Below are 15,445 nucleotides of genomic sequence, written 5' to 3' on the forward strand. Positions count from 1 at the left end.
GGATGTTACTGACAGCTGAATCATCACGGCAGAGAGCGACGACACAACACCCATCCAACAGTGATTTAAACAGAAAATGACCATGGCAGTCTGTTGTGATGGGGTTTGTTTAGCACTTTAGCATTGGTGGAAGTTAAAATGGATTTGCACATTTCAGCTGAATGGTCTTTTTTCTTTGATATTACCCAGTTTGCACAGGCCCTCTGATTTGGCCATGTGGTTTAGTTTCCTTTTTCTTTTTTCATGTAAAACCTGTATAAAACCTGCGTGATATTTGAACGCTGTGATTTGTTGCACAGATTTCTTACTTTGGGGAACATATGTAGTCATCAACTATTGATGACCTGTGTTTCTATATTCATTATTAATTCATTCATGCATCTGTACTCGTCTGTTCCACTTTATGCAGGATTATTTTTACAAGTTTCACAATGAGTTTCTCTTAATGGAGCACAATTTATCACTAAAACCAGGAACCTGACTAACTAAAATGTGAATTTATTAAAGGGATAGTTCGGATTATTTGATGTGGGGGTTGTATGAGGTACTTCAAAAGTCAGTGTATTACCTGCAGTAGATGGCAGTTGACACGCTCCCAGTTAGAAGCACCAGAAAGGAGTACCAGCATAGAGGCTAAGCAAAGTACTGCTGTGGACAGGGGCAGCAGCAAAATGTATTTTCACCAAGTTTACTTACCAGTTTATGCGTACACTATATTTAGAGTATTTTCACTGCTTTACTTTACTGTCAGACAGCCTTATCCGACAGGAAACTGCCATCATATTGCCAAAGTAATTTTACCTCATAAAATACAGGAGTTGCTGGTTGACCACTGCCTCAATCTGTTTAGTTTGTGTTACTGTGTGACTTCAGTGAATCTGAACTAACTTTTGAAAATGCCAAAGTCACACAAACTAATAGACGGAAGCAGCTATAGATCAGCAACTCCTGTGTCCTGCGGGGTAAAATTACCGTTTTTGCCTCTGGGGTTTGGTTGGTTTGGAGAGAGCCATATTTGGCTTGGATAACGGTGTTTTCCTGACAGATAAAGCTATCTGACAGTCAGGTAAAGCAGTTCAAATACTCTAAATGTAGTCTACCCTTAAACACATACTGACCTTTTGTTGCTGACCCCATCCACAGCAGTTGGCATTTCTATTCAGAAATACATATTTACTTAATTTAAAGAGATAGTTCAGATTATTTGAAATGGGGTTGTATGATGTAGATGGTGGTCGGCACGCTCCCAGTTTGGAGAAGCAGAGAGGAGTACCGGCACAAAGGTCTACTTAAATAACACCGATATCAGATTAAGAGTACGATATATTTAGAATATTTTCATTGCTTTACCATGCTGTCAGACAGTGTTTTCCTATGGGGAAACACTGTTTTTTATAAGCCAGATATTACTCTAGCCAAACTCCAAAGGAAAAATGGGTCATTTTACCTTACAGAACACAGGAGTTGATGGTCTGCTGCTGCCTCAGTCTGTTGGTTTGTTTGTGTCATTGTGTGATTTTGGCGTAAAAGAAAAAGAAAAGTTCAGGTTCACTGAAGTCACACAATGACACAAACAAACTAACAGATTGAGGCAGCAGTAGAAGAGCACTTCCCATAACATTACTGATTTTGCTTATGGAGTTTGGTTGGTTTGGAGGGACTGATATTTACATAATGGTGACTTCTCCTCAGAAAAGTCTGTCTTACTGCAAAGTAATGTGGTGAAAATGTTCTGCTTCCCCAAACTGGGGGTGTGCCAACCCTGCATCAACCTCATTCAACCCCACTTCGAATAATCTGAACTATCCCTTCCCTCTCCACCAAAATTTACATCACATGACTGGTTTTTCTCCTCACCCTGACCCTAAGCTCTCTTCTTCAACCAATCAACAAGAGTCACATCAAGGGTCCATCAGTGTCTTTTATTGCTGCGTTTAAGGTTGTCCTGGCAACCAGCCCAGGCTTTATGTGCACATGTTTGTGTGAGTGAGTGTGTGTGTGTGTGTGTGAGGCCAGCCCTCATGGGTGCCGGCTTCGCCCCTCTGTGCACCATGTGCTGCTGCTGATTAGCTCGTCTCTGAGCAGCCCAGGCTGGCAGGGGCTGCGCAGCATCTGATAAAGCCTAATTGATACGGCCACCGAGGGAGGCCTTTGTGTGCTTTGTTGGTCCGGCGAGGCGTGCAGCAGAGTCAGACCTTGTCAGTGTGGCCGCTTAGACAATAGGAGCAGCTGTAACTCAACTCTGAGGAGCAGCGATGATGGAGACAGGAGCCTCCTCTGCTATTGACTGACTGGGGAAGCGTGGAGAGAAGGAGTGGGACAAGGAGGAGGTTTTGTACGAGGGGTTGTGTTGGGACAAACCAGCTCCAGAAGAAGCCATGTTGTCCGGTGGCTGACATCTCTATCAAGACTGTGGGAGCTTCTACCTGGACATACTGGGAGGACGGGACAGAACTGCTCAGCATCAACAAAGGGAGCAGAGGGATGCAGGTTCAACCCCCTCCATGTGGCCCACATTCACGCAGGCAGGCAGATGCTGAGACGGGACTGTACCATGTGGGTTGTCAGTGTTGTTGCCACTCAGCCTAAACTGTGCAGGATTTGCTTTGTTCTTCTAAATGTGAGCCGTTCTTCTTAAACAAGCTTTTTTCTCTATGGACCCCATGCTCAGTGATATTTTTGATCTAAGCCTTTGTAACCGTCTGACAAAATGTTGAAGTTCAAAGCTTTTTGTCTGGATTACTGGCAGTTCCTCTGTCTGCAGCCACTGCATGGATTCTATAAAAGGTAAGGTGCTATATACATATACTGTACATCAGTGGTGGGATGTAACTAAGTACAAATACTTTGTTGCTGTACTTTAGTAAATGTTCCCGGTATCTGTATTTGAATATTTATTTTTCTGGCAACTTCTTACTTTTGCTCCCTATATTTTAACTTAAAAATCTGTGCTTTCTACTCTACTCTACTAGGGAATAATTCATTATTTTTATTTTGCATCATTGCACACATTTACAACGTAAAAAAGTACCAGGACAAAAAACAAAGTAAATGACGTGATAACACGAATACACCCATAAGACGAAAAATGTCATAAAAGATGTAACAAGATGCAAGACACAAAAGACAGGATGCAAAATGATAACAAGACAAAAAATACATAACACCACAAAACAAAGACCTAAAAAACAGGACATAAAGCTGAAAACAACATAAAAGATGTAACAAGTTGACAAACAATGTAAAAGAAGTAACGAGACGAAAGCAGTGAAAAACATAACAAGACGAAAACAACGTAAGAAGTGTAACACAACGAAAAATTACGTAAAACATGGAACAAGGCAAAACAGACATAACAAGACGAAAAACAGTGTAAAAGACATAACGATGAAAAAACACATTAGATGAAAACAATGTAAAACACGTAACAAGACAAAAAAGACGTTAACAAGACAAAAAAGAACGTAAAAGACATAATACAAAAAAGAAAGAAGACATAACAAGCTGAAACAACATAAAAGACATAAGACAAAAACAACATAAAAGTCATAACAAGACACAAACAGATGGACAGGAAGACTTAACCGTGGAGAAAAGTTGAGGTTCAGTTAGCCAGTAGAAATGTCCTTCACAGGGCAACTTTTACTTTTACACTTTGAGTACATTTCAGAGCCTGTACTTTTTCACTTTTGCTGCAGTAAAGAAGTTAAACCAGTACCGTCTTAAAACTCTATCAAAGCTTTTTAGCGTGTCACAGTCAGTGTAACCATGTAATCACCACAGGCTCCTGCCCCTCAGTGTGCACCGACTTCTTCTTCTGCTGTCTCGTAAACTGTCACGTTTGAATGAGTGATAGACAGTCCCCACGTTCCAGCCCCCTGTATGTACTTGTTTTGCTCCTGCTCCTGAGAGGGGCTGAAATGGGGCACGTGGCCCACGTGTCAGCGAGGTCAACTGCTCTGAATGGAAGGTCTATTGTTGTGGTTTGCCCCTGACAAGCTCCAGCTCCGGCGTTCAGTCTGTTGTGTGTGTGGTCCCACTCAGAGTTATTGGCTTGGCTGTATGAGGCGACACGTGCTCAGCAGTCCGCTGTTGTTCCACTCGGCACTGGGGCGTCCACAGTCCACTGTGTTCAGCCCTTGAGATCTGATCATGTGACATGTCGTGTACATGTGTTAGCAAATGGGAGAAGTGGAACCTGCTGCTGAACAACACGATGATAATTACCTGCAATTCAAAGTGGCACCTCACAGATTTTACAGTGCACTCACCGTGGGAAGAACCACTCTCAGCCAGTGCAGACAGTTGTATAATGTCTTCTGTGGCTGTGGAGGAGCTTTGTGATGTCTGGAAAAAATCACCCTGATGATGTCATCTGGGTGATCTGAGTTTGGGCTTGGAGGCTACAAATTCTAAACAGAAGGTCTGGGTTACAAAGTGGGTTGTTAGTTTGAAAGAATGTTGGTATTTAAAAGGCAATCATGGTGAAACAAAAGATACAACTGAGCTGCATTATGAGGAATGTAGGATTGAGTTATTTTGGAGCTTGACTCCACTAGGAGCTAAAAGTCATGATATTGTGGTCTCTGCTGCTCTGATTTCTGATTTCTTTTTTATATAGCTGCCTTGTGATTCTCACAACTTTATGGAAGTACAATATTAAATTAATGGAGCTTTTCCCTTTATGCCTGGGCTGGGATGAATCAAATTAATAATGAATTTGATTTATATGACAAAGCATCAAGAAAGAGGAACATAATTAGAGTGGGGCTAAATTTACAAGGAAAAATAACTGGAATACTGTCTGAGTTTAAGGTGACAAATTTGCAATAAAAACCGCACATTTTTACGAGAAAAAAATCTGAGATATTCCCTGAGAATATCAAGTCATAAATTTCCGAGGAAAAAACTTGTACAAATCAAATAATATAATAAAGATAATAAAAGCTTTTTTTTCCCATATTTTTTTGTATATTTGCCACTTTATGCTCAGAGAATATCCAAGGTTTTATTCCTGTTAATTTACCCCTTTAATCTCACAATATTAGTCACCTCCCCTGACAACATCATTTTTATTTAATGTATTGGCCCCAAAATGCCATTATATAAACCAAATTAATTATTATTAATTAGACTTTTTTCTGTTTTCAGTTTTCTGTCTTGAATCAGCAACACTTTTTTAACTGTGACATGTACATGTATATTATAAGGGCATCCCCCGCAGATTACAGGACTGTTATGATTCCAGGGGGCTTGCTGGCTGTCTCATTGCAAACAGCAAAAGCATTTAGTCAAGTAAAGTCAATTTTATTTACATAGCACCAAATCATAACAGAAATTATCTCAGAGCAGAGAGATAAACTGTACCCCTAGCAATTTCCACCGTGAGCAAGCATTTGGCAACAGTGGTGAGGAAAAACTCTCCTTTAATAAGCGGAAACCTCAGATGGACAGACTGAATAGTACATTTCACACTGATCTGCGTCTTGATTTTGTGTTTATTGACGAGATGTTATCTCTACAAATGAAAGGTGAACCAGTGGGAGTGGAGTCAGCTGAACAGCATGTGAATTTTTTTTTTGCTTTGTCCAGCCTGTTCCTGCCATGTCGCGGGGAAGCTAATGGTAGCTCATCAGCAGGAGGTAGATGAAAATTAATAAATTAGCGCACAAGCGCCTTCTTTGGCAATGTAAATAAAGTTTTTGCCAACTGATATTCAAACACACACCTTGGACTTATGCTATTACTCTGCTAGCTTCTGTGACCCACAAGCTAACAGTCATGTACAGCTTTGATCAAGGGGTTAGCGAATCACCCAGTAATTACAGATGTTTGGATACCATTTTTATACATGAACTCTGTGTATCAGTTAATAGAGTACAGATCCCATACCAGTGCATTCAAAAAAAAAAAAAAAAAAAACGATAAATAAATGTACAGGATGCTTCTGGGAAGTAGCAGGTTTCTGTTTTGGGCTAATAAATGACCAGATATCTGATTTGTGCATCCAATCCACAGTTTTAGGCTGCATCAAAGGCATTTCCAATATTTGTATCGATATAAAAATAATCCAGCAATAATACATCTGATTGGATACATTTATGGTTTACAGCAGATGAAAAGAGGAGGATTAACTAACTAACTAACTAAACAATGAACAAGTGGCCATATGATTAGTGGAAAGTCTATTTTTTATTTCTCTTTATCTTTAAGCTAAGGATATACAAAATAAGATAATTGATTTAAATGTCATTGCCTTCCAGTAACAAATTATTACTAACTACCTTACTGAAGAGTTGTGGACCTTCAATGCAGCTGCAAAACGGTCCATTACATCAACTGAAAGTCATTTATCACAAGAGATTTATGTAAAAACATTGAAATGACTTTTGCAGTGTGGGACTCTACAGCCAAAATAAGTGACACACTCAGCTTGAAAGCTAATTTTAGCCTCTGTTTTGTCTCATTTTCTCAGTGTAATGAGAAAGACACCCGTTGGGGTCATCTGAAGTGAGCAAACTCTTGGAATGGTAATCAGAAAGAAGGATATGTGTGGAGAGGAGCATCTCTGAGCATGAATTGTCACACACCTCCGGGCTATATTTATTCATGAGGCCACCCATCCCCCCTGCCCCCCCACCCCCAATCCTCTCTCTTCCACACAGTCGTGTCTCTGGGGGGGTGAAAACAAAAACGTCCCCCCACGACACGGCTTAATGCTCGTGTGTTTTCCATTTAAATACCAGTTGGTGATTGGATGGTGGAGACCCATTTCATTAAGCTTGAGGATGAGCCAAACTTTTGTGTCGTTCTGGACTGTGGTGGAACTGGAGGGTGTACAGTCGCTGTGGGTATTGTGTCGAGAGCCAGACGGAATCAGCTTCGGTTGTGTGTTTGGGTCAGTGTGGGGCTGTACACAAAGGACACAGCCGCTCATAATAGTGTTTGTGTTACTGCAGTGGCATGGCTCTAGAGATAGCAATGTTGGTGTGTTCATCAGTCCACCACTTTGGTCCAGACTGAAATTTCTCAATAAGTAACTGATGGGCTTCTATGATATTTTGTAGATTGGATTAAGCTTACTTATTTTGGTGATCCCCTGACTTTTCCTCTAGCATCACCAGCAGTTTGACATTTATGACTTTTATGGTTTTGTATGAATTTTCTCAGCTACAATTGGATGGATTGCCTGGAACTTTAACAGAAAGAAGAAAGGACTTCTGTGAAGTTTTGCATACATGGTATCTAGGGTGATATAGCCTATCAATCACACAACAGATCAAACTGTTGTATAAAAGGAAACCGGAAATAGCCTCAGGCACCACAGTGATGAAGGCAAGATATCCAAAAATGCTTAGTGAATAAAGCATGGTGTACTAGAGAGGAGTTGGGAAACATTACCCTTTTAACATGAGCGTGGCTTCATTGTCTTTAGCTGTATTTCTACTCTGCATCGTATTAAAAAAGGTTGATGGAAGCAAAACAAGGTTTCTTCACTCACTTGAGGTAGCTCTTGCGTTTGTATTGCACTTAATGGGAGATGGAAACACTTTTTCCAAATAAGTTCTGACAGTCTTCTCATTAATCCCACAGCTCTATAATACATTAATGATCTTTCCACACAGATCTGATGGAACCTTCCTTTCAGTAATACATAAAACAGAAATGTAATATTTCCATCATGTTTTTCACAATTCAAAGTTTGGCCGTCGCTCTTTTAATCACATCATCTTGATGTGCTCTCTTTTTTTGCAATGGTATAATGGTTTTCGGACTGGACAATTGACGCCAATACCACCTGTCTCGATGAACCAACTCTTAGTAATCATTTAACAGTAGTGGATGGAAACAAGCATTCATTTGCATTTAATTTTGTTGATTTATTCAAAATTTGTGGTACATTTGGATGGAAACAAGGCTATTTTGAAGCCGTTAGCACCCTGTCGTTAGCATTTAGCTCAAAGCTTCACTGTCCCAGATACACAATCAGTGGCAAAACTGGTCTGCAATGTCTGCATTGATTCCTTGTGTAGCGAGTGGTGGCACCCAAGTAAGGGGGCAGGGCTACCCTTGACGTGGTGCACGGTTTGCCAAAGTTCAAATTTTGTTGAACTTTGACCTCGTTTGTTGCCAACCTTTCACAACACAACCAATGACATAACAACTGTATGTGACGACGTAGCCAAAAGCCACCATAGATGTATGGAGGCGACACAAGCGGAGGAGGGAGAGACCAATTGTTGAGTCTTGAAGGGAACCCCAGACCTGTTAAAGATCTTACGAGACTGAGCATTGTAATGTTTGTACAATGTCACAATGAAAACACAATCCACATAAATCTCATGAGAGTTTCACAAAGCAAGGTTTCCCTTAGACACGGCAAAGGTTGATGGATGTTTCAGAGTTCCCCAAATTCTATAACAAACATACCACAATCTTGCTTGTAAATATAATGCATGTAGAGATGTCAGCAGTCAGACCAGACTATGATATTTGTGAATCATATAGGTTATGAACTTAGCTAAATCCAATGCTAAAGTTAACTTAGCTTAGTATACCAGGCAGAAGTGGCATATAGCGCTTTGCTTTGCCTCTCTGCACCCTACCTTGTGGTGGCTGAGGACAATTTTTTTTTTATCATGTGAAGGCCCATAAGTATGGTTTCCCTTTGAAAACTGCTTAGCACTCAGTTTATGGATTAAAAAATGTTGCTATTAGATGATTTTACATGTCATATCTCATTCTGTTCCTCCAATTGTACTGGGGTGGAGGCAGACTTATGACAAACTGAACTGAACAAATTAAGCTAAATACAGTATCTTGTGACACTAGATGTTGGATAGAATATTTGATACCACAAGAGGTTAGGGCCAGTGTTTTGTTTTATTTGTAATTCATGTGAAGTGACCCTGTAATAGCTCTGTGTGTGTTTTCCTCCATTTTCCTCTTGACTCTGTGGATCAATGACCCGATTGGTAATCTGTCAACCCCCACTGTTTGTCTGCTAATGGATTTACCTGTGTGGTAACAGCTGGGGTTGACAATAATGGCTATTGTGTTGACGAGGCGTGAGGAGAACCTGTGATTGTGCCGTGCGTGGAGCTGGAGTTAAGGCAGCGGGTTGAAAATCTCTCCGATAGAGCTCTACCCTCGCTCCTTTTGTGGGTCACTGGTCCACATCAAACTGTCCAAACACGGCAGTTCATCAGTGCTGAAGACACCGCCCCCACCAACTCCACCTCCACCTCCCCTTCATCATTCACACCCACTGACTCCATTCTGCCTCACATTTCCTCCTCACCCGCTTTTCCCCTGGCAGACGTGACCCGAGTCCCTCTGTGTACCTCCACTAACTCTTGACAGAATAATTGCACATAAAAGTGGCTCCTTTATGCATTTCAATTCCCCGCGCAAAGATCGGGGCTTTGCCCTTTTTCCTCAAGGATTCTTTTGATTACAGTGTTTTTATCTGAAGTTAACAGACAGAGCCTTGGCCTTTAATATTCCATACTCATTGTGGACTGGAGGGAGCGGTCTCCGCTGAGGACCAAATTCAGGACATCAAAAGGCTTTCTGAAGGCATGAAGCAGGTCCCTGGTCTTGCTCAGACAGATCCCAGCAGTCTTTACAAATGCAGATGAATTTCAGATAAATCTCAAGAGGCTGTCAGGATTCACACCAGCTCATCCAAATAATGAGAACAGTGTTTCCTCACACATAGATTTTCCTGAGCAGTCTGCCCAGGTGCATTAACAACCAGCAAAATATATTTGGCAACCCATTTTAGCATGTTTTTTTATCTGTCCAGGAGAACACCATCCATGATTGGTTAAGACAAGCTCCCTCACTCTACTGCTTCTGTATGCAATATTTTTTTGTAAAGGATGGTGAAGGCATCGGCCGCCCCTCTCTGTCTCTGACTGGCTTACCAGTCTCACTCTTCATGCCTAAACCTAACCAACCCAACCAATGGAGGCAGTGAGTTCTGAGTGAGGCAGGTCATGACTTTGCCACTTGGGAAAACACATTTTTTGCCATCTGCTGTTGTGAAAACAGAATTTTGAGTCAAACATGGAGGCGGAGAATAGAATTGATACAGTGAAATATGAAATAACCTACTAAAAACAGGGTAACATATTTTTTCAAGTATTCAGTGCTGACACTCTCTTGTCAGTTGGTCAACTGGTTAGATGATATGCTCTTGTACGCCCAAGTCGGACCAATGGTCAGACAGTTGCTGGTGTTACTTTCATAGGAGGGAAGTTCTTTTTAAATTCAAACTACAGACGTAATCTATCTTAATTTTGAGCTATAGGCTATTTACCAAACATTTACTCAACTCCAATCTAATTGACTCCATGTGAAAGCACCCACATGTTCAATGATAGGTCGAAAATTGTAGTTTTTCACAAAATATTAACAATTAGTTTTTTGGGTTTTTTTTGCTGATTTATCAAGTAGGTAAAGGCAAATAATAGAACAGCTAGAACACTCAGATATAGAATATACAGGAATGTGATTTTGTTCCTCATAGCCCAGGGTGCTAACACAAACATGCAGAAATATAAAAGAATAAAAAAATTACATCACTGTGTTGAAATGCAGCCTTCAAAACCCAAAAAACACAATAGTGACGTATCATGATATAATGATATCTAAAATATATCTTGATTTATCCCGTCTCATATCACAATATGATAAAATATCAATATATTGCCCAGGCCTACATGTAACTTTGATTAGCAACCATAGCTAGCAGGTAGAGTGTAGCTAGTTAGTCTAGAAATAACGTGCAGGTTTCTTTTTCCCTGACTGGTTCAATTGGTTAAAGCAACAATGATTTTCTTGGGTTGACTGCAGCCCTACAAATATTTTCAATACACAAATATACTTCCCACCCAGTTACAGTTACAGTGTCATTCTGTGGGAAACACAGCAGAATGACTGTAATTTGGGTTGTCTGGCTTGGAGAAGGCCTCTGTAAAACAAGTAGGAAGATGAGGTACAGTAGTAGCTTAGTGTAGTCAATTGTTTAAGGTGAAATGTGTTGAAAAAGACTGCAGCGCCTTTAATGGAGTGCTAATTGCGTTCATTTATGGGCCAAATGGAGCACAGGCCCGTGAATGTGTTGGTCTTCGGAGCGTGCACTGACACTCAGCTCTGTCATATTTTGCCAGCAGCTCGTTCACACCGAATGCTGCGGGGTGCTCAGCCTGCCAGCCCATTCTCCGCTACCCAGTTGCAGACATGCCTCGTAGCGGTCAGCTTGATATCAGCCACTCTCTCTGTGATTTTCTTCATGCCGTGAAATGGAAACATCAAAGTCTGAAGTCCCTGTCAAATCAATCTGCTGCGTAAATGTGTACAAGCGTGGCGGTGCAACTCGGAGCTGCAGTCACTGTAAATCAGAACTCGTGTCAGTGCAGAGTGATGCTGATGCTCCCTTTGTTGACTAGTTTGTGTTTAGCATTAATTATGTCTGCCATATTTCATCTGCTTTTGATCTTGTACATGGGATGTTCAGAGGAGACAAACTTTGGGTGGCAGAGCATCCAGTTCTGTGATATTTCACCACATCACTGACCGTAGGCTTCTGACCCTGCCGTGAGAGCGGGGGTCAAATAGAGACAGACAGGCAGACGATAGAGAGACTGACAGACAGAGAAATGTTTAGCAGCTGCTCACAGGAAGGCCACAGAGGCCAACAGGGAGTGAAAATACTTGACTATTCTTAAACGTCTAAAATAACAAAGGCAAACTTCTCACATGGTCACTGTGGGGATTTGCATTACTATGTGTCAGCACATAGTAACAGTGTATAGTATAGTACAGTGTGTATCCTTCACACGCAGCTAACAGAGCATTGCTCTGCCCAGCTATTACCAATTAAATTAGGACTGGAAGCAACATGGACATGCAAACTGAAAGCAAAACCAAACACAAATATACTGTTGACTTCATGCATTAAATTAAACTCACTAACCCTCTAGACCCCACAGTGCCCCGGAGCACCCGTTATTTCTTTGTGTAGTTGTTGTCATCAATATTCAGAAACAGAAATATACATTGTAATATTGAGATCTGTGAATTTTATCTGCCGTTAGTCAGAAGCAGGATCTCCCTGGCTCTGACTGCAATGCATCGGCAATGTTTTACCAGGGGAAGTGCAACAAAGAGCCATAGCTTTTGTTTTTAAGTGAAGATTCATAGTGAACTGCAGCAGCTACTGGGGTTAAAGGGTTAACTGAATAATGACAACAATAAGAACAAAATGTAATAAATCACCTTAGTTAGGCTGGTGGTGAATGGTAAAAAATAGTAAATCTTCAATATCCAGGTCCCATAATTTCATGGAAAATAAGTAGTATTAGCAAGTAATATATTTGAAATTCCTTAGAAACTATCCACAAATTACCCACAGATTTCATGGTTTGTGATAATCGAAGTGTTGTATCCATGCAAATTATCACATATTTACAAAGAAATTTGAGGGTCAGTTCAGTTTCAAATATATTGATTTGTAATTACCACCTACATGAAAATGGTACTAATTATTACATACTTAACCATACTTATGTGAGACAACAACACTAGAAAAATGTGTTAGAAAGATATTAGAAATGTCTATGAACTCTTTAAGATTTAAAAATTAAATCTTTTTATTTATTTCATGGTATCTAGTGGTTAGTTTGCACCCACTCTCCCCCTCTGTTTTGGTCGACTGGTGGTTCAACATGGATGAAGAACTATGTAGTACTATGTAGTACTATATAGTACTAACTATGTAGTGTAGTGGAGTTAGACCGTAAAACTGTCACTCACCATTTCAGTGTTCAAGATTTTTTTTGGATGGACCTGAAACCTCATGAACCGACACACAAATGACACTGCCTCTCCCTCCCTAAAAGTCAGTTATGAACATACCTTCAGCGACTCTCTTATTTTGAATCAGCCCAGCAGTTCATTTCAGCTCACTTCAGTTCCAACAACCCAACACTGAAGACAAAAAAATACCATCCTGTCACTGTCCTCTGGCTCTGGTGGCTCAAACATGTCTGGACATGTCCAATAAAGCTGCTAGACAGAGTGTCCATGTTTCAGGTCGTTTTCAGGTTGTATTGGTGTTTTACACTGATACAGCAGAGTGGACACGACTCTGGTGTTTCAGAGTAAAGAGAACCACTCACCTAATTTACATACTCAGTGATTTTTTTCAATCATTCAAATTTTGGCTGTGTGGTTAATAACACATATTTCAGTGGTGTGACAAACTCAGAACACACATTTATTATTGGTTAACAGTATTTAAACAGTAAAATAACAGTATTTTAAATGAATGAATCTGAACCTTTCACGAACCCCTCGGCAGAGTGCCACAAACCCCTCTGGGCCCCGAGACGCCTATTTGAGAACCACTGGCAAGTTTATGCGCTACAAACGAGTTGATGGAAAAGTTCACTGCAAATTCTCTTGACAGTTCTGTGGAAACGTGGCTGTTGCCGGTCCACATCATCGGGGCTGTTTTGCTTCGTCACAGAGCTCCTCTGATCCTCTGACTAAGCTCAGCAGAGGATACTCAGTCTGCACAGCTGTTCACATCCAACACTTTACCACAGCCCGCTGCTCTCACTTTTTCGTTTTCCACACACATCACATATTTCATGTCTCCCGAGTTAACTGAACTTTTATTGTACATTCCACTTTGCTGACTCAGCGAAATGACTTCAATCCTCCGCCTGCGATGTTTTATTCTCCTGCATTCTGTTTTGAGATGGTTGATAAGTGACGCATCAAAGACAGTCAAGCATATCCAAAACCTACTGCACCAATCCAGCAGCACTGTGTTTCACCCCCACTGTGGGTCAGATATCATCTATTCAGAGTTTTTAGGAAAAACGTGAGATCTGACACTGCAGAAGTGGTACAATGAGAACAAACAATAGTCAACCTGGAGCCACAGAGATGATCTGGGGGGGGGGATTGCATGGCAGCAGTAAGTGAGGAAGGGGCAGCAGCCGGCTGGTGGAATGCGAACATGCGCTAGTGTTACACACTGAAGCAAGGAGGGATTTTACTCCCCGTCTGGTCCACTTAGCAGCTGGCCTTACTTGGTAATGCTGGATAAGTCTCTGCTCCGCTCTCAAGAACAGATTGGTGTGTCAACTTTTACAAAGACTGAGTAAAATAAAACCAAAAAGAGGAAGTGGAAAAGGAGCAGTGACAGAAGTATCCCAACCTCCAGCAGGGAGAATTAGTCATTTCTCCTCAGGAGCAGGAAAAGACGAGTACATGTGTTGTGGTCAATTGAAGCGAGGGGGAAGGAGTGGCATGGGTGGATGCTGGTAGGAGGACTGCTGCTGCTTCTCTCTCATGCAGACAGTGTTCAGCCCAGAGTTGCCTAAAAAACATTTGGGTCCGTTTTACCTCTCAGCTTCTCATCAGAGAACGTAACCAATCCAAATCTCCAGTTTCCAGCCTGACTATGTCAGGGGCATGTGGAGTCTAATGTGGAAGTACTGCATTTCAGTGCGGACGATAAGGTAGGGGGGATCCTGTTACACAGCTCCAAAGCATGATGGTGCACTGCTGGGGAAGCCAACAGGCTTACGCTGGTCTGTGGGCTGGGGGAATACTCACTCTGATTTTAATATTTGGACGGCTGTGCTAGATCTGGAGCTGGAACATGAGGCTTTATGGTTTGCTCTGACTAAAAAATGTTAATTTTTGACTTTATAAAAGTTGTGAAAAGTTTTCACTCATTGGCTTGACAGCTGATCATTGTCCTGTGGGTCAATGACGATGATTAAACCTGAAAAGTTCTTTCAATCAATTGTGGCTGCAAGTTCTGCCGATTATATTTTAATTAATCATTTGAATGTTTGAAAACACTTCTCAGAGCCCAGGCTGATATCTTCAGACTGCTTTTTTCTGTCCAACTAAAAGTATAAAAACCCAAATTTATTCAGCTGAGGATAATATAAAATAGAGAAAAGTTCTATCATGTTTGACAGGCTGGATCCAGAAAAAGTTTGTCATCGTTGCTTGATAAACAACTTAAATCTGTTCCAAATTATTTTGGCGTGTGACTCTACTTAAGACAGCTCGTCATGTGTCTACAAGTTGTGACCAGTTCAACCAAATAATTTCTTAGATTTTTTTCCATGCTTTATTATAATAAATTTATTCCCCTGAAGAAATAGTTATTCAATATATTTAAAAAAGTAAGAAATAGACATAATTTTTTGAATGATTCTTTTTTTAATTATTAATTAATTTGCTGCTGATCTACTTTTTAATGAATGAACTAACTATTTAAGCATGAATTTTGTCCAAAGATAAAATTCATGCACTGTAAATTCAGCATACAAGTCTATTGCAAATGGCTGGCATGCTAAACTTTTGATGTGCCCTGTAAATAATTTTTGGCTGGTTCAACTTCAAAATG

At 40.8% G+C, this 15,445-nt stretch overlaps 1 protein-coding gene across 5 annotated transcripts in view; it reads left to right on the forward strand.

The window, feature by feature from the left end:
* The window catches only part of iqsec1b (IQ motif and Sec7 domain ArfGEF 1b), a 332,046-nt gene that overhangs the window by 217,832 nt on the left and 98,769 nt on the right, over window positions 1–15,445 (forward strand). Inside the window, exon 1 of one of the 5 annotated variants that reach the window (XM_084726903.1) lies at window positions 1,985–2,787. The exons of the other annotated variants lie outside the window; for them this stretch is intronic. Within the exon in view, the coding sequence (XP_084583029.1) occupies window positions 2,711–2,787 (77 nt within the window). The 5' untranslated portion in view covers window positions 1,985–2,710. Of the gene's footprint in view, window positions 1–1,984; window positions 2,788–15,445 lie in introns of those variants that run through there. 5 annotated transcript variants of the gene reach the window in all.

Source organism: Lutjanus erythropterus, chromosome 2, assembly GCF_056507025.1.
Source record: "Lutjanus erythropterus isolate fLutEry1 chromosome 2, fLutEry1.hap2, whole genome shotgun sequence".
Taxonomy (NCBI): domain Eukaryota; kingdom Metazoa; phylum Chordata; class Actinopteri; order Lutjaniformes; family Lutjanidae; genus Lutjanus; species Lutjanus erythropterus.